Here is a 19,978-nt window from a genome sequence, read left to right as displayed (position 1 = left end):
CCCTGTCAGGGTGACGCAAAAGAGGTCAATTACTTTTTAACTTGAAAATCATGTATTTATATACCTACATGTAGGTAACTTACAACTGTACGCTAATAATTAGCAGTCTGTGGTGCGTATTATTTATTCGATTAAAAGTTAATATTTAGTATCGTATCATACAGTTTGAATTAGTGTGAGGTATTTATAAAAAAAATATATGTTTAGACATTAGACGTTTTACACTTGTTTATGTAGAAAGTTTTAAATTCGTTTCATCTAGAAAGTAGAAAATGATTGTAATTTATTTACTTACATAATAATATTAAGAAGAGTATTCTATTCAGTAACGAGTTCCTTTCAATTTGTTCGGAATGGGAATAGTCTCTTTGTGTCTGGCCCTGTATCTAATATTATATTGTTTGTAATAAACATATTGTTATCATTTACATTGGAGCGATCGCGAAGACCCGTGTTGTTTTTAAATTATCTTACTTAGCAAAGTCTCATTCACAACTTCTTATAAAAGCCTAAAACAAAGAAAAAGTTTTTTAAGTCAAAGGGTACAGGTTAAAGGGTATTTATTTTTCACAAATGTACTTCTTCATAAATGATTCGTCTAAACTAAAGGCCCTATCTGATTAGGACACTGGTGGCGCCACCAGGGGGAAAATAATTGGTATTCTAAATAATGGGTTGTCGGCCACCAATTGGTTCCACAACCAGGTGATCTACCCTTTATACAACTGCATACATTATCTACCCTGCCCTCCTCTTAACTGAACGGAATTAGTGTAAATAGGTACTTACCGCGATCACTGATGTCGAATGCGGTGAATAGTCATGTCAACATACAGGGTGTTAGTGATATCGTAACGAAAACTTTGAGGGGTGATTTAGGCCATGATTCTGAGATGATATCAAGTGGAATTTTCCGTCGCAAAAGTATGGAATTGAAAATAATTAAAAAAAAAACAAAAAATTCAGGATGATTCAGACTGAAAATTCCACTTGATATCAACTCAGAATCATGGTCTGAATGAACCATCCCCCTCAGTATTCGTTACGGTGTCACTAACACCCATACCTACTTGTATGGCTACCGTATGTACTTGTGTGGGGTGTAAGTGACATCGTAACGAATACTGAGGGGGATGATTCAGCTGATTATTCTGAGTTAATATCAAGTGGAATTTTCCATTGCAAAAGTATAGAATTGAAAATAATTAAAAAAAAAAAACTAAAAAAAATCATGAATTTTGCGACGAAAAATTACACTTGATATTAACTCAGAATCATGGTCTGAATCATCCCCCTGAGTATTCGTTACGATGTCACTAACACCCTGTATACTGTAGAGAAAATTAAATCGGTGACTATGTTCAGTCACAACTCACTTGGAGCTACATATAGGAATCCAGGAGCGACAGATCCGGTTGCACACTACAAGCTACATTTCAACCACTATGACACGACACCGCACTCCGGGGCTGCGGTGGACGGTGAAACGGTTGGTAAGGTCGCATTAACTTGCATTCAACAGAATTACGAATAGGTTACAAAGCAAAAGCGGGGAAAGCAAATGGAATTCTATAGTCTCTGCTTACCCCGGAGGGAAATAGGCGTGAGTTTATTATATTATGTATGTATGAATAGGTTACATTCTAGGCTCTTAGTTTCTCAGGATAGAATAGTAGACAGCACTCTTCAAACGGGTGGCATATCAGCGATGTTAGTCCGGGTTATTTATTCGTTTTAAAATTAACAGTTGACTATCATCGGTCACTTTCCTTTTCGACGGATAAGAAAATGACGGGTATAACTTAAAACAACTTAAAATTAAATTATGTGTCTGCAGGAATCGGGGTCATTATATCCTTCTTTATAGGTACTTCGTATCAAAAGTGGTTTAAAGGTGGTGGTTGTCTTCCCGTTGCTTGTGGCTGTACTCAACCACACATAAACATAAACTCACGACTATATCCGGGGTAGTCAGGGGTACATTCATCGCAAAATGAACTAAGTACGTGGGCCCTTAGATCTTTTCACTGAGCTTTCTGTTAGACTAACGTCATAACGCTGGCGAACTGTATCGCCATCTATAATGTTCGAAACTGCACTCACCCATTAAGAGTTTATGCGTGTACATGGAATGATGAAGGAAATAGCTATACTATATAGATTCTAAGATAAAACTTAGATCTCCTAAACCCCTTACTACGCTTGTTCAATAAAATCGAACTATCTAGATTTAGCTTTAAAAAAACAAATAAGGTCTTGATATGCTAAACACTTGGGTCTGAACTTGGTCCATTAATAATGTAATGACGCCTGCGAGCGTCTAATGGCGCCTTTGAAACGTTTTACTCCTCACATAAACATTTCACCCCATTTCACCGCTCAGCGATTTTCAAAGAATCGAAACACGTGCCTTTACTTATACAGCTAAATGTGGCTGGTGGCTTGAGCTTGTTAAAGTGAATGAGTGATAAATATCAATTGGTTCGATAATACTTTCTGTTGAAACTAAAAATATGTTCCTCTATGGCACATACTGGGACGACTTTATCAACTCTACTCCATTACTATCTACCTACTACACTCACGCATATTTTCCACCTTTTTTTTGACGTGACTTATTGTAGATTTGCCGCAATAGCATTAACTACTTGGCCGGACAAATGGGGGGCGCTGAAGGCTCTCACCCGGTACAACGTTTAAGACAACAGGCCTGAGGGTGCCCAGTTGGGCAACATATTTTCCACCGGGGGTAAGCAGATACTATGGACTTCCATTTGCTCCGATCCTGACGTAGGTACTTTTAACCACAACTAATCTATACGTATTCAAAACGCAGGGCTCCAGACTCCTAACACTCTTGCTATACACGCTAACTGCTTGCCAGATAAATGGAAGCGCTACGAGCTCTCACCCGGTACGAAAAAGACAACAGGCCGCATAGTGTCCAGTTGCCCAACTAAATAAGTACGGCTAGGGCGTCGTCTGAGAAGGTTTATTTTTGAAACGATTAACCGACCCAGTAGGCCGATGGCTATAAGCGCTGAATGAGGGAAATCGTCGACTACGCTGGCTGGGATACTATCGGGTCCCAAAGACGTTCCGCAGTACTGCATATAAATCACAACAACAAGCCACACAATTATAATGCGTCGCGATTTCGTGGCAGCCAGTACCTTGATATCATAGCATTGCGACCACACAACAAACTGGTGACGCCAGTGTCGTTTTTCTCTTAAATGTCCTAAGCAATACTTAAATTAATTTTATATTCACGAATTTAATTCAAGCTAGCACCATCTTGGGCCCCCTCGACGTGTAAACATGATGTATGCGGATTCCAGAGGCGATTACAGGCAAATCCTGCGGCTATAAATATTACATCCGTCCGCAAATCTGAAGTGCGCCAGCGGGTCGAATAAATTAGCAAGCGAACATCAGTCACTGGCGCCTCGCGGCGGTGGGGCCACCGGGCACGACATAGTGGAAATAAAACATTTTCTCAGTTAGGTACATAACAATACACTGTTCTGCAAAACTAAGTATCACACTTTTACAATTATAATAAAACTTTGTTGTTATTGTTATTTTATCTTTTAAAAGAAAAAGTGCTACTAGTGTATAGTATAATAGTTACAAATAAAGCTGGTAAAATTACCTAAAAAAGTGAAAAAAGTTTATTTTAAACCTCTAACTTCTATAAATTAGAAAAAGAAAATGTAGATACTTAGTGGCAGGCTAGTGTAGGAGGTGCCTGCGTCCGCTATTGCGCCTAATTGGAAACATAAAAACAAATACATTATTGCACACAGGAAATACTTAGAAAGAGAACAGGAGGCTTATATCTAAGTAGCAATCTCTCCCAGGTACCTAACCTTAGACTATATTTAATATTATAAAGTGTAGCGGAACCCTACACGTTATCCCTCGTTAGTGACAATATGAAAGATTTTCCCTGCGTCTGGTGCTCCTCCCATCACAATATTTTTTTTATTGATATGGAGTAGAACTACTGATCTTTTTTTACTATGTCCCGGAGTAAGTGGGCGTCTCCAGTACGCGCGAATTGATTGTGGCCAGATTACGGTTACTTATTTAAGAACGTATCTACCTTGGAATGGTTTGTCTAATTGCTACTTGGTATGTACGGGCTGAGTGGTCCTCACGTTGGTCCCTTGGTGATTATTGTGCTGTTGTTAATGTTTTACATCTCCTTGGAATATGTTAGTAGTACCCTAACAGGCTTAAGCGGGGTTGGCGTCTTATGCACTCATGCCTATAGTTTCTCCTATGTAATGGGTTAAATTGTACCTAATGAAATATTGAAAATGATGTAACTTCTTTGTTAACATAACATAGAAACCGTTCATTTACTTCATTCAGCGCATGTCGTGAAAGTCTACTAACTCTGTACAATATAAGTCTAAAAGTCTATCTCCATTTACCATCAGCTGCTAAACTTTTACCACACGGTTCATTATACTTACTCCATCTTAGGACTTTAATAATAATTGTGATTGTGTGTGGTCTTTCGACCTGGTGTAAGTAAATATGTTACCCCATAACAGAGGAGATTTGTTTTTCGCATTTTGTTAAACAACGTAACCAGTTTAAGTGACGCAAACGGGCCCCCGGTGGCGACCGACCAAGGAGTCGATATACTCTTTCGTACAATTTTTTGAAACTCGTGTGTCCGGTGATGCCATTCGCTACAGCAGTGTCCGTAATTTGCCATTCGTGGTCGCTGTGAGCCACACAAGACAACCCACATCCGTCACCCCCCGCGCAGCGTCAACCGTCCTCTTACTATTTATAGGTAGTTCTATAGGTAATTTTATTTGTATTATAATCTCCTTGTATATTTATCGTGAGATTCCAGTCAATGGCCCATTTGTGCCGAGCCTTAATGTGTAGTTCAAATTCTTCAATTCTATTAGCGCGTATTACTAAAATAAGTATTTTTTCCGTGCCGACACAACCGCGGTACCTGCCACGAATTATTATTCATTTCTTCTTGAGCGGCGCAATAATGGATAGCTGTTAAAATTTATCTTGGGATATTTCCTTCATTCGCATTGTACCGATGCCTGATGTGATTTCAACGCAAATCCGTCTCAATGGCCCATTCTTTTTTAACGCGGAAACATTTTTAATCGACGTTAAAAATGACCCGCCGTTTATTATTCACGTTATGGCTATGTTTAGTTAAGCTTCTCGTAAAATATATCCATTTCACGCGTAAAGTATAAATTCGCTCATAAATATGAAAATTACGTAATAAATAGAATGGGATTGCTGTGATGCTAATCGTATCTATTAAGGTGATGTGTTTCAGTCAGCTAGGTAACGCTGCGTCAGTAGATGGCGTTACTTCTGCAGTTTTCGTATTTTTTTCCATTTATTCGTTTAGTGTTGAGTACTGACCCAGTGAAATGTTAGGTGGCGAAATCTTACATACATTATCTTTAAGTTAAGCTACAATTTTGAAGTATTTACTGAAGATATCATATTGAAACATTGCATCAAAAGTTGGTGTCATTTCAATTTGTGTACAAACACGAAGCTGTCACACAAATTCAAATTCAAATTCAAAAATATCTTTATTCAGTAGGTAACATAGTTACACTTTGAATCGTCAATTTTACATAACGAACGTCTCATCCGCCTAAAACTACTGCAGCTTCTCACAACCTGTATAGCCGGGGAAAAGAAGCTGCAAGAAAAACCTCGGCACAGGGCCCTAGACGTTCTTTAAAAAAATAAAAATAAACATAAAACATAAAATATTGGTATACAATTGAGTAATTTAGCTGCCTAATATCAGTTCTCAGACAGTTAATCCCATGCATTCATATCTTCTAAATAATCACTAACTTTATAATAACCTTTTTTGTAAAGTTTTTGTTTAACTACTGTCTTAAAACAGTTGAAAGGCAAATTCTGAATGTCAATGGGAATCTTATTGTAATAAATTGTCACACACATGCGAACTAGGTTAGCTATTAAAAGAGATGCATAATTTGAAGTCTACTTCTAACTTCTAAATGGCGCATTTGGTAAAGCAGTAGCCGCCATTCTTAAGGTTCACGGTTCAAACCCAACTGCATGTTTTAATTGTTTTTACTTTTTGTATTTTTTTTTACAATTGAATTTGGCGAACCCGTCTATTTGTTACGGAATTTTCAAAAAGTATCACTTTTACCAATAATATTATAATTAAGTATACAATAATTTACTTTGCACTAAAGTACGTTCCGTAATTTCCGTATTTTTTATTTTGTAAAATTCTAACAGGCATTAATCGCATCAGTGAACAAGCGGCTAACTAAAAAACTACTGAACGGATTTTCATACGGTTTTCACCAATGAGTAGAGTGATTCATGGGCGTGCTTTAGGGTTTATAATTTATACAAGTATTTTTTTTGTATAAAATGGTTCAAAAATGATGATGAATGTCAAACATAATTATCGTTACAAATATAGCCGACTTGGAGCTTTCGGCGAAAACGCTGCCTGAGCCCATTGAGATATAACAAAACAACGTATGGTTGAATTGTTCCTTTTTTGTAGGTATACCGAAAAGTCCACAATATGTCATAATAATTATATTGTGTATAAAGAATTGTGTATATGTATTGTATGATTTTACAAATAACGATCACAGTACAGTAATAATAAGGTAGATTTTTCCTAAATTGCGTAGGTTCAAACTTTGTCGCATCGCGTTTGAAAGATGTAATAGCGCTTCAGGACGTCCCGCAAGCACGGCGCTGATGTCGCAGTATCCGCATATAATTATTATGACTTGTCATTTAGTTCCAATAAAATCCGCGGGACTTCATACGTATGTCAGTGACAGCTGGTGATAGCATGCGGGACACTTAGCACCTAATCGAATTCTATGTTGTTTTCGCGCCCAGTCCAGACGACTCACAGCGCATTTCTGGACATATATTTACGCGTGGTGTTTATTGTTAGGTTAGTTAGTTCAGGTTAGGACGTCTTTTTATAACGAGGACGTTAAAAAAAGACGAGGCTGGGACGTATTGAAGTAGTATTTTCCATATATACGCGGCCTGAAATGGGCTGTTTCGGGGACCTGAACTGGTTGCTGTCGAACTTATTATCACGTTTTCTTGATTAAAATTCATAAATAAGTCAAATAGAAAATAGAAAAAAGATTTTATTTAGTTTTAGATCTTGTCGCGACGACTCTTTTACACTTATATATATCTATCTATAATTATGTATATAATCAAAGAATTATGAATCTATTGTAGGGATGTGAATGCACACATACTAGACTGACGTCGCGAATACCAGTCAGTATGTGTAGATAGGATGTAACTCTTACTCACTCATAGGTTCCTATGTCAGTGATCAGATCCTCAATATGGCTTTCCTTACACCTTTCCTTTCACCTCATGGATACGGATTACTTCTCCATCTGTAAGTTTAAGAAACATAAATGAACTACTGTTTGGTGATACAACTACCACCTACTTGGTGACACATCACCCTGCAGAATGTAAGCTTATCTCTCTTAATGACTCTGGCTGAACACCAGCGTATGTGATCTTATTAGTTACTCTTAGGTATTACTTTATGTCAGTTAATTGCCCTCTTATACATGACCCTTTCAATGGTGTGCTTATCAGCACTTAGTTAGCCGAGTAAGACTTATTCATTAGTGTGCATGCCAGCACTTGGGTGGCCAAGAAGGCCCTATTCATCAGTGTGCCCGCCAGCACTTGGGTGGCCAAGAAAGCCTCTTATAACAGTGTGCACGCCAGCACTTAGGTGGTCAAGGAAGACCTCTTCAACGGTGTGCACGCCAGCACTTAGGTGGCCAAGAAAGCCTCTCATAACAGTGTGCACGCCAGCACTTACGTGGCCAAGAAAGCCTCTCATAACAGTGTGCACGCCAGCACTTACATGGCCAAGAAAGCCTCTCATAACAGTGTGCACGCCAGCACTTACATGGCCAAGAAAGCCTCTCATAACAGTGTGCACGCCAGCACTTACGTGGCCAAGAAAGCCTCTCATAACAGTGTGCACGCCAGCACTTACATGGCCAAGAAAGCCTCTCATAACAGTGTGCACGCCAGCACTTACATGGCCAAGAAAGCCTCTCATAACAGTGTGCACGCCAGCACTTACGTGGCCAAGAAAGCCTCTCATAACAGTGTGCACGCCAGCACTTACATGGCCAAGAAAGCCTCTCATAACAGTGCACCATACTCTTAGATGCAACCTGGCCAGGAAATACTTCTACGATTGCGGGCTACTCATTTGGACAACGGTAGCCAAGGAAGGCTTCTACAATTGCAAGCTATGCATACAGACAACGTCTTCAATTGTGGGCATTACTTATTGATGCCCCCTAAAGAGTACTCATCTATCTTTACAAGTCGCATTGCCGGCCGGCCATTTTAAACACAAGTTATTAAACAGAATTTGGCATCATCGTTAGTAAAATTATAGTCAAATTAATAAAAGGGAGTTATATCACCACTACGTAGCTTTAGTAACAGCATCAGCGGGACTTTCTGCACTTTTTCACTCATATAAAAGTTAAACTCACTTTAACTACTTTCTTAGAAAACTAGCTTGTCAAGACAAGATTTAAGACATAGACAAGATTCACTTACTGATAGAAAAATTAGCGGGCTTCCGTTTCGGTGTTGCTACTTGTGACATTCCATATTTAGAATCGTGACTCATCGTCACGACAGATCTGTCATGATGTCTGTGATGTTTGTTTATTATACATAAGAATTTCAAAATTTTTCTTATTTTTTTTCCCAAAGGGCAAGGCAAAGGGAACTATGAACATACAGCCATGTCTTGTGTTTTTTTTTCTTGATGATGATTAATGAAATGATGAAACCTAAGCCCCCACCCTCGGAGCAGACTCCTACTCCGAACCCCAAACGAAGTAAGCGGCTTGTTGGCGCAAAGCGAAAATAGATAGGTACACTTTGTTTATTGAAGATTCCGATTTAATAATACTATCGGGAATGTTTTCCGACTAATGTGATCATTAACCACAAAACACCACTTCGTATTGATTATTTAGATTATTCAATGAAGAAAGCAACCTTCCCGTTCCCGGTCCCACCAAAAAGTCCGCGGCAAAGAGAATATAAATAAATCTGTATGTTGGATGGAAAAACAATTGACTACTATTTAGGCCGGCAAATGCAACAACTTCTTTTTTGATTTGGTTTTCCCCGAAGGGTAAGGCAAAGGGAACTATGCCCATACAGCCATTTCATTTTATGTATTGATTTTTTATTATAATATATGTCCTCTTTTAAAACACGGTATTTACCCATTATTTAAAAATGTTTAAATAAGATACGTTATTACAAAAATATTTTTCCAATATTCCTTTTCTCAGATTGTAGTATTTTTAGTTTTTTATTTATATTTATTCTCTTCATACAAAATCTCTTTATAAATTGTCACTGACATTCTATTACACTTGTCAAGTAGTCAAAGCCTTTAGAAAAAAAAAACTATCACGCACACAAACTAACATTGACACCTCTACACGCTCAGCAAATACACTGTAATCTGCACCACTACAAATGTAGAATTGATCAAAATTGAGGGTCTGAAATATGGTACTTCTCGTATTCGGACCCTAAATTTTTGTTAGTTTGCGAAAATAATACACCAAAATATTACTATTTATCGGTTTTATAACAATATTCCTCTATCCGTTTTCCTGTAGCACTGCATCAACTTTTGTATGGAAAACGAATCACCTTAAGTATTACCATTTAGGTACGAGTACAAAAATGTAGTCTAAAATAATATAGATTCGTTCTGAATTTGAATAATATTATCTGTAAAATGAATAAGCTTAGAAAATGTATTAATTTATTTACTTTTTTCATGCTACAAAAAAATACACTGAAAATGTATGCAACATATAAGTACAGGCATATGTTAATGCCATTGGAAATCCGTTCAAAATCCTTTCAGGTTTTTTCGTGCGATCAGTTGTGATGGCTGATATTTTAATTCTATACTATCATGTAGGATTCAGTTTTATTACACTCCATTATTTAAATATTCAACAATATCAGAGTAACTAATTTATTTATTACGTTACACCGCTAATGAAGCGTCGCGTGTTACAATATTATATATCATGAATAAAAAATATTTAACCAAACTTTGGCTATTGTTTATAAAACAGAGTAAGTACTTACTGAACCATGTATTATTAAGTAACGTAAATATGCTGCAATATTTTATCAGAGTTTATTACTTAAGTGTTTGTTAACTACCTAATCAGTCACCCTATGTAATAAGGGCCGAGCCTATTGTCATTTATCATCAATAATTGTCACAGCCACGCTCTTGTTGGTGTCGTATTCTCTATGCTACTTTTTTATGGAAATATAGGACAGTGGTTTTCCTCTTGCCTTCCGCCCCGCAGTACTCTGTCTGACGCGAGTAGGATGGCGGCCAGAGTAGTCTATATTAAAGCCGTACTAGGGCCCTGTCCTTCGCCGCTGAATAGTACTGACAGTTACTATTGCCCTCTGTCAGGTACAAGGTTACAGTCCCTTCCATCCTGCATAGCCGTACCTACCCATGGCTCCCATCTCCGCCTCTGCAACTGTTTATTGTCATTAACCGGGCACAAATCCTGGAAACCACGTGATATCAATTATCTATGATCTAAAAAATATATAAATAAGCTCCGTACTAAGTACGTCCCAATTGTATTGTCAGAGGTACATCTATCGAAAGATAAACTAAGTACCCACACCTTACCGAGCCTTCTCCTTTAATGAACTTAAACTTATAAAATCGGAATTCAGTAGTTTAGAACTGCGCTGGATGCGAACCAGTGACACTACGATGTAAATCACGCGTTCTCCAATCAGGACTGTCACGGATAGAGATTAGGTAAGTACTTAAGTATATTAAGCGCAACTACGTTATAAAGGTAGTCGTAGTCAAGCAATGCTCTTAAACATTCACAAATGGGGCTGCATTAAAATAAAATCGCTCGACCAGGTGTTGAATAAGAATTTGCAGAATAAACGTGAAAATTCGTTCCCATTTAATCCTTGCCTGCGAATTTCGATGAGAAGGTCTCACAGTCTCACTAACTTCACCGATTAAGTTTCAGCGCAGATATTTTATCTCTGGAGACATCTTAACTTTCTCACTACTTAATTTCTATAAAGTTGGTTGACAATTTCTCTGTTCATTACGTCGACAGTTTGAATATTAAGGTAAACTTGGTCACGTTTCGTTGGCAATTATGTAGGTACTTGTTTGCCAATGGGAATGTTGTGACTTTTTAACTCATTTTATTTTGTAGTAAGAGTGAAGCGTACCTAATTTGGAACAAATGAAATAATGAAAGTAGGTGTAAAAAACAGTTGTGATGTTCAATTATTGTACGTTTATGTACTTAATTATAAAACTATAATGACTTACTATAATATTTATATTTTCCTTGGCGTTATAATAAAATAATGAAAGGAAATTTTAATTTGGTACCCAACAGAGTGCCATTTTTCAGGCGGCAACAGTGCATGTACCAATTATATGACCGAAACAGAAACATAAAATTCGTATTAAGTACCAATAAGTAGTCGTCGGGTGCAGGCATCGAACCATGTCTCGTGTACTACCAGCAGCAGCCCGGTCACAGGTGCGAACTATTCGTATTCATACGATCCTCCTCGACACTTTATTTTTTCCCGTTTCCCCCTCCTTGCCGATTCATACGCCATCCTATTTTATTGCACACATATATTACCTATGAAAAGGCCTATTTATTTCCTGAAGTAATAAATATGGTATCAGGTAGGCACTGCTTATAAGTCAAGTAGTTCGTATCTCCGGATTTTATGTTCTTTCAATCTTTATGAAAACACGTTTGGGAAGTAAGTTCGGAACATAAAATGAATAAATACACGTACAGAAACCATTTTAGTACTTACCTTTCATAGAATACGAGATTTACTTATAAAAAGTTTATTAAGAAATATGTCGGGCATTTCGTAAAAGGCGTTTCAATTTGGTTCAATCAAAGAACTTGGTCTTTGGGTTCAATGATAATGAACATCAAAAAAAGTTCTTTTTTGTAAAGGCCATTGTCACATGTTTCACTGCCCGCTGATAGGTTTATTTAGAACTTACCTATTTGGCAGAAACTCTGCTACCATACACTTATCCGGTAGGTATACTGTTTATCAGTGTGCCACAATACAGTCTCTTTAGTTGGTTGATGAAGGTTTCTATAATTCCGGTGCCATGTGTGAAGTATACGGCCAATTTAATAGATCCTTGTACTTAACATCAATGAATACTTAGGTCCTTATTATCTTTGACAGCGTATAAAAAGGGACCCATCATGGAAAAATAAGGACGCGTGACGTTAAGAAAACATCAAAGTTTTGTTAAAAGGCCCTACTATAGTTAAAAATTTATAACTACAAGCACTATTTTGATTGTACACTGACCAAAACGTGTTTGTTATTTGGAATCAGTCGACTGTGTGATTAGTGTTGCTATCGTGATGTTTGTCTAATACTGATAGAGTTGATTGAAATGTAAAGAAACTAATTAGTGTAATGAATCGTTACAACAATAAATATTAATATGTCAGACCATAATGCGTTATTAATAAGGCTGGTATTCAGAACTTAACTTCTTTTATCGTGTGAGTTGTGAGGTGGATTACCAACCTCATCAACCCTGGTGTCAGGGTTACTATTGAGCCGCCAAAGGCCCCTGACATGACTCATGTAACGACTACAATACATACTTACATCAGTAAGTAGTAACCGGGACTAACGGCTTAACGTGCCTTCCGAAGCACGGATAGTCTTACTTTCGGTCAATCAGGTGATCAGCCTATAATGTCCTAACCACACTAGGGATCACAAAGTGATTTTTGTGATATGTCCCCACCGGGATTCGAACCCAGAACCTCCGGATCATGAGCCTAACGCTCAACCACTGGACCACGGAGGCCGAACTTAACTGACAAATAGTAATACTTACTGCTTTTAGGACCCTATCTCACTATGACACTATAGTGGCGCCATCAACACAGCGGTTAGGTATAATTTGTTGCTGGTAACCAAATCCCGAATCATTTCCCGCTGATGAAGCAAACATAATGTCTTAGTGACACTTATCCATCACTTATCAGAAAGTGCTAAAACATTCTCAGACCCGTGTATTCCCCCCTCTCGCGGCACTCCCCCCATAAAGTGCAAGTAACAAGATTTGTTTATGTTCTGTTTACCTGCCAAGTCAAAACTTAAGTCCTGTTAGTATTTAGTTCTGAAGTTCAGAGTTAGTAAATCCGCGTCCCCGGGGGGAGGTGCGGTGTGTTTGTCAACGAACTTCAAGCTGTAGGAGTCTTGGAGGAAATCCGGGTAAACCTAGGTCACTGCTCGGCGAGATGGACTAAGAGTATAAGACCTTTATGACAGGTATACTTGTGTTTGCTATAAGTGTCTGTGTTGGTATATTATGGGTGAAAGTCCCCTCTCTTACCTTTTTACTTTCCATACATTTTAGATTTAGTACCAATACTTGCCACCAGCGCTCTTTTTCTGTAGTTTGGGTGGGGGATGTGGTATATTGCTACTCTATTTCACCATGGAGTAGTCTGATGGGGCCAACCTATTGTAACATATTACCTATACATCAGTGTTGACACCCCTTTAAGCTTAAGTATATAAATAAGTATCATCTAGTGGCAGTAACTCGTAACATTTTGTGAACATGTTGATAGTTATTCAATAGAAATGCAACAAATTTCAAATATCAAATTGTGGCTTATTCGACACTTACCTAACCTACTTATAGGTGCAAATATATCTACCGACATTTTATTTCTCCAGTGGTGCCCATGAAATAATCGTTGAAATTAATGTAACAACCTACTTAAGTTCAACGTAGCTTAACTAAAATCAGCCTAATTCACGAACATTGCAAAAATAACGTTTAATGGTGCTTAACACCAGCGGTATATTGCCCTGTTTAAGGCAGATTATACACAGAGTGTTCATCTACTACTTACTAACATCATAAATGCGAAAGTAACTTTCTCTGTCTGTTACTTTTCTCTTAATTGCCGTACCGATTTGAATGTCAATGGCATTACGATTTTTCAGCAACAATTTGGATGACAATGTACCTTACTGATATCTAAATCCAGGAACATAGGCTCACACACCAAAACAAGAATTAAACTAGGTAAGTATCATATTATTTTCCTATCCCCGATCATTCGTATCACTGATGTGGACTCGGTCATGCGGACATGATACAGTCTCCGTGAATCGAAGAAATAATACGATGACTTGATACAGTTATACATTATAATTAACTCCCGAGGCTGACCAGGTTGCCGGCGACAGTCGCCAAACAAATGATTTGTAATATCGTATGTCTGGTTACTTACTTGGCGACGCTTTGGTAACTTTTGGAACCGAAGCTATTTCAATATAAATTGTTTGTCGACATTGCCAGCGACGTGGCCTTGGCATCTCGGTGGGGTATGGCTCTAAGAGCCCAATCAGTGCACTAAGCTAGATACATGCATATAATATAAGGACACCGCCAGGGCAAAGCTTTTCTTATGTACTTCTCATGATTTGATGCGTACTTAAAAATAAATCTACCTTACATTGGTGCGTAAGATAACATTACATCACGCCTGTATCCCCAAAGGGTTAAGCCTCTGTGTTCAAGTATCAGACATTCCCGCTTCCTACCCTTTCCTATCACCCGGCGGCGCTCATTCATTCATCGAACACGCTCACTCAAATTTCCGAATCATTCATTCTCTTCTTGTTTCAACAACCGTGCGTGAGAGTGCCGGCCGACCAAACAAAATACAATTATCATCATAAAAGTGCACGCAGCCATCTGAATCATCATCTCCGAGGGCCCTCGTCGAGCAACGGTATCCCCGGGGATATAAATCTCCGTTTTGCAGCGCATCTGTAAGTTTTTCCCACCTTCCCTCTGTTACTTGTCTGTAGGATATTTTTGTATAACCGCCCTTTTCGCTCAAACAACCAACGCGACCTATGTTTACGTACACCACTGGAGCTATCGAAGCTATCTTTACCACAACACAAACATTTTTGGGCCTTACGAGCCGAATTTTCATATTTGCACCGCAAATTGGTTGTTTGAGAAAAAGTTTTGGCGTCCATATTTGTTCGCAAAAGCCATCAACTTTCTAATAAAAAACAAGTGATATTTCACGTAGGGAACATAAATATTATCATATCACAACATATTTTACACTTTTCAACATATTTACATCATATTTAATTAATTAGTTTCATCCATTTGGGGTAGTAAGAGAAAGATTCATTCATATTTTTTCTTCTTCTACCGGTTGAAACTTGTCGGTTCGGCGCGAGCGCGGTCGTTGGGAGCCGATTCTCATAACGTTTTTGTACAATCGTATAATACGGTTTTCTAACCTACGTTTTGTACCATATCAAGCGTTGTTTTATGTGTAACATGAGACACTAAAACAGTTCATCAAATTCATTTTTTTTTTTTGGGCGTACCATACGGCGCTTAAAATTACATCATTTTGTTTTGTTGTGAGAATCACTTGGTGCAACATCAGCACATTAACGTATTTTTGTTTGAGTGTAGCATATCGCACTCAACGAATATCGTTATTTTTGTATCACATTCACATCAGTTAATTTTCAGTGTAGCATATCGCACTTGAAAAATATCATTTCATAATTGGCGTATGATTTCAGTGTAGCATATCGCGCTCGAAACATAGCGTTTTTCATTAAACATAAATAATTATCTTTTGTGTAGCATATCGCACAATAAGTTAATTTGCATCACATCTATCATTTTATTTCATTTTAGTGTTCGTACCATATGACGACACTTTTGTCATAAAAAATTAACGGTCCTTCGAATTTAATATTAAACAAAAAAAAAAAATTTGTATCGTACGTAAACAGTTATCAGAATAGCACTCATCATAACATTCAATCATTCGGATAATATTCGTTCTATGGTAGAAAAATATTACCATTCAATGAGTGAATAATTAATGTCATTCATTCGAATTCTTCATAACATTCATTCCATTAGCTGTCAATTTGCATTTTCGTATCGTATTGCATTTTGTAGAAGATTATCGTTTATTTTTCACAATTTTCTATTGTTTTCGGGATAATAACATTATCAATCGATAGATCATCATATGTTTTATGTTTTTTAGCCTTCTTTACAGCCTGAATTAAGCACAAAGTTAACAATATCTCGGAAGTGTTGGTTATAATATCAAATCAGTTTCTTGTTGTTTTTTTTTCAACTTTACTGATTAATTTCGTTCAAAATGAGTGAATCGTTGCTGTCCCACTATAGATCAAAGCGAAATATAGCTTTCAAACGCCTAGAAGATGGTGTCAAGTGCGCAAGAAGTTGTGAGAAGAATGTCGCGATTTTGCCTCGTTTTGTAACATGGTGTTCACGCTTAGAGTCTATCATGGACTCCTTTAATGATGCGCATGTCAGTCTCATGAGTGAATTAGACAAGTCTCAAGCTACAAGTGACATGATAAGTGAAGAAGCGATATACCAAGAGAAAGCTGATGACATGTTCTTCGAAATTCTTGAGATTAAGCGTAATTTATTGCCTGCGGAAAAACCAAAGCCACAACAAGATGCACCTCCACCTAGCAAATCACATAGCAAATTGCCCACTATTAAGTTGCCAACATTTTCAGGTCAATTTAAAGACTTTCCGGGTTACATTGACTTATTCAATACCCTTGTTCACCGCCGTACAGATTTGTCTAATGTGGAAAAATTCCAGTATTTACAAACATCACTGTCGGGTGAACCAATCAACATCATCAGGCCATATCCTATTTCGGAAGCCAATTATCTAAGTGCTTATGAGGCTTTAAAAAACAGATACAATAACAAACGATACCTTGCTTTTGTATGTTGGGAACAGATCACCAATTCAAAGCCGGTTCCTTCAGGCTCGGCTCATCTTCTGAGGAATTTGTTGGATACATTCAACGAGAATCTTTCAATGCTCAAAAGCTTAGGGCTTCCTACAACTGATTGGGACTTTGTTCTGTTTCATTCTTTGTTGACAAGATTAGATCCGAAGTCACGTGAGGCATTTGAATTGTCTACGAAGGGTAGTGATTTTCCTTCCTACTCTGAATTACAAAAATTCTTAGAAGATAGGTGCTCCGCTCTGGAACGCTCTACCTTGTCAACGTGTAATGTCACATCCAATAAAAATCAAGCACAGCCCAAGCAGAACCAGTCAAGAACGGCACCAACCATGTTACTAGCACAAGCATCTGGCACAGGTTGTATTTTGTGCTCTAAATATCATCCTCTTTTCATGTGTTCAAGCTTTTTATCAAAGTCTCCTCAGGAACGTTCCAAACTTGTCAGACAAAATAAACTTTGTTTAAATTGTCTCCGTTCAAATCACTCTGCTGATCAATGTTTCTCATCACATACTTGCAAATATTGTAATAACAAACATAACAGTTTATTGCATTTTCCAACCAACAAAAATCAACAATCTAATTCATTAAACAAAAGTCAACAATCTAAGTCATCAGTTAATAATAATCAAACTTCATCATCATCAAACAATCAGACCGCTTCAGTGTCTGATGAGAGTGCGATCACACCTGTTACCTCTCTCTCCAATGTTTCTGGCGGTATGTCCGGGTCTTCATTTGTGATGCTGGCTACGGCAGAGGTGGAAGTTAGGGATGGTAGGGGTTGTTATCAGAAGGTCCGCGCATTGTTGGACCCAGGTAGTCAGAGCCACATCATAACAAACGCTTGTGTCAACCGTTTAGGCCTGACTCGTTATAAATCAAACACACCCATGTCGGGTATAGGTGGAATACCTACAAAATCATTTAACAAAGTTTTCATGGAGATCCGTCCAGTAGGTAAAACGGAGCCATTGTTTTCCACTGAGGCTGTGACTCTTAACAAGATTTGTGGCGACATGCCTACTCATCCTATTATCAAGGATCATTTCAAACATATATCAAACATAAAGCTCGCAGATGAGCATTTTCACACTTCGCGTCCCGTTGATATTCTCATCGGTGGCGAGATCTTTCCGCACATCTTATTGCCGGGCAAGATAGACGGCGGAGATCAGGCAGCATCAGCCATCAATACCGTGTTTGGATACGTCCTCATGGGTAAAACATTATCATCAACATCATCTCCCGTACCATTATCAATCAATCATTTATCAATGGATGCAAAGTTAGACGATGCAGTCCAAAAGTTTTGGGAGATTGACACCATACCATCATCATCAGAAAAATCAAGTCTCTCTCCAGACGACGTGCGCTGTGAGGAGATTTATCAATCAACACATGAGCGTGACGCACACGGGCGATACATCGTTCGGCTTCCGTTTCGTGACCAAGAGCCAACTTTTGAGGGTTCATATGATATAGCCCTTCGTCAATTCAAGCAGCTTGAAAAGCGTTTGCTTCGTAATCCATCATTTCATCAAGATTATCAGGAGCATGTCATGGAGTATCTATCATCAGGGCAGATGGAGATTGTTCCACCAGAGCAGTGTCAATCCCCTACTGCTTACTATATACCACATCACGCAGTTATTAAGCCTGGAAGGCTTCGGGTCGTCTACAACGCCTCCAATAAAGACAAGAACGGCGTCTCTTTGAATGACACTCTGCTGACCGGTGCCAAGCTTCAAGCTGATATCAGTAACATCATTTTGCGCTTTCGACTCCATGCCATTGTCTTCACTGCTGACGTACGACAAATGTACCGGCAGATTATAGTCGCGAAAGAACATCGTGATTATCAACGTATCCTGTTCAGAAGTTCACCTGATCAATCAATCCAGGAGTACCGTCTCAATCGAGTTACGTTCGGCGTATCATCAGCGCCGTACTTGGCTATACGTAGCATGCACCAACTGGCCGAAGACGAGCAGACAGCTTTCCCTGCTGCTGCAGAAGTTCTGCTTAACGATCTGTACGTCGATGACGTCGTCACTGGCGCTCAAGATACTCACCAGGCTTTGGAGATCAAGCACCAGCTCGTTAACATTATGGGTTCTGCAGGCTTCGAGCTCAGGAAGTGGTCCAGCAACCACTCAGCTGTGCTACAAGACGTACCAGAAGATCACAAGGCGGTTCCAGACGTGACTTTTGACAGTGATACCCAATTCGTGAAAGTTCTCGGGTTAGCCTGGAATTCATCTCAAGACATTTTCAATTATCAAGTCAATCAGATATCACGTGATTGTACCAAGCGTACAATGCTTTCGGAGCTTGCACGCATATATGATCCGATTGGTCTTTTAACACCATTAACATTTTTAGCAAAGCATCTTATTCAACGTTTGTGGCTCTTGGGTTCTTCGTGGGACGATCCAGTACCCGACGAAATCAATCAACTTTGGACGAAGTATATTTCACAGCTCCCCAATCTTTTGCAACTTCACATCCCGAGACGCATCACGCGGGACGACGCAGTCACTTATCAACTTCACGGTTTCTGCGACGCGAGTGAGGCTGGATATGCGGGTGTTGTATATCTCCGTTCCACTAATGCTCAAAATCATTATCATATCGCTTTGGTAAGCGCAAAATCACGCGTTTCACCTACCAAACGCAGGACTCTTCCAAGGCTCGAATTATGCGGTGCCTCATTGCTCGCAGATCTCATGCATTATGTCTTGAACATCTTTTCTAACATCATCAACATAGACGGCGTTTACGCCTGGTCTGATTCTATGATAGTCCTGGCTTGGATCAAGTCCAAATCATCAAACTTTAAAGTGTTCGTCGGCAACCGCATATCTAACATCCAACGCAAAGTGCCTAATGCCAAGTGGGGTCATGTTCCTGGGAAACAAAATCCAGCGGACTGTGCCAGCCGTGGCTTAATACCAGA

General features: G+C 38.6%; 1 protein-coding gene across 3 annotated transcripts in view; it reads left to right on the top strand.

The window, feature by feature from the left end:
• The first annotated feature begins 7,438 nt into the window (after positions 1-7,438).
• Positions 7,439-19,978, top strand: part of LOC126377775 (proteoglycan 4-like) — a 51,904-nt gene continuing 39,364 nt past the window's right edge. Inside the window, exons 1-2 of one of the 3 annotated variants that reach the window (XM_050025596.1) lie at positions 7,439-7,798; positions 7,844-8,158. In XM_050025596.1, the coding sequence (XP_049881553.1) occupies positions 7,695-7,798; positions 7,844-8,158 (419 nt within the window). In that variant the 5' untranslated portion in view covers positions 7,439-7,694. The remainder of the gene's footprint in view (positions 7,799-7,843; positions 8,159-19,978) is intronic. The other 2 variants (XM_050025597.1, XM_050025598.1) reach the window with 2 other exon arrangements.

This window comes from Pectinophora gossypiella, chromosome 24, assembly GCF_024362695.1.
Source record: "Pectinophora gossypiella chromosome 24, ilPecGoss1.1, whole genome shotgun sequence".
Classification (NCBI taxonomy): domain Eukaryota; kingdom Metazoa; phylum Arthropoda; class Insecta; order Lepidoptera; family Gelechiidae; genus Pectinophora; species Pectinophora gossypiella.
The sequence above is the reverse complement of the archived record's forward strand: the minus strand, read 5'-3'. Positions and strand labels throughout refer to the sequence as shown.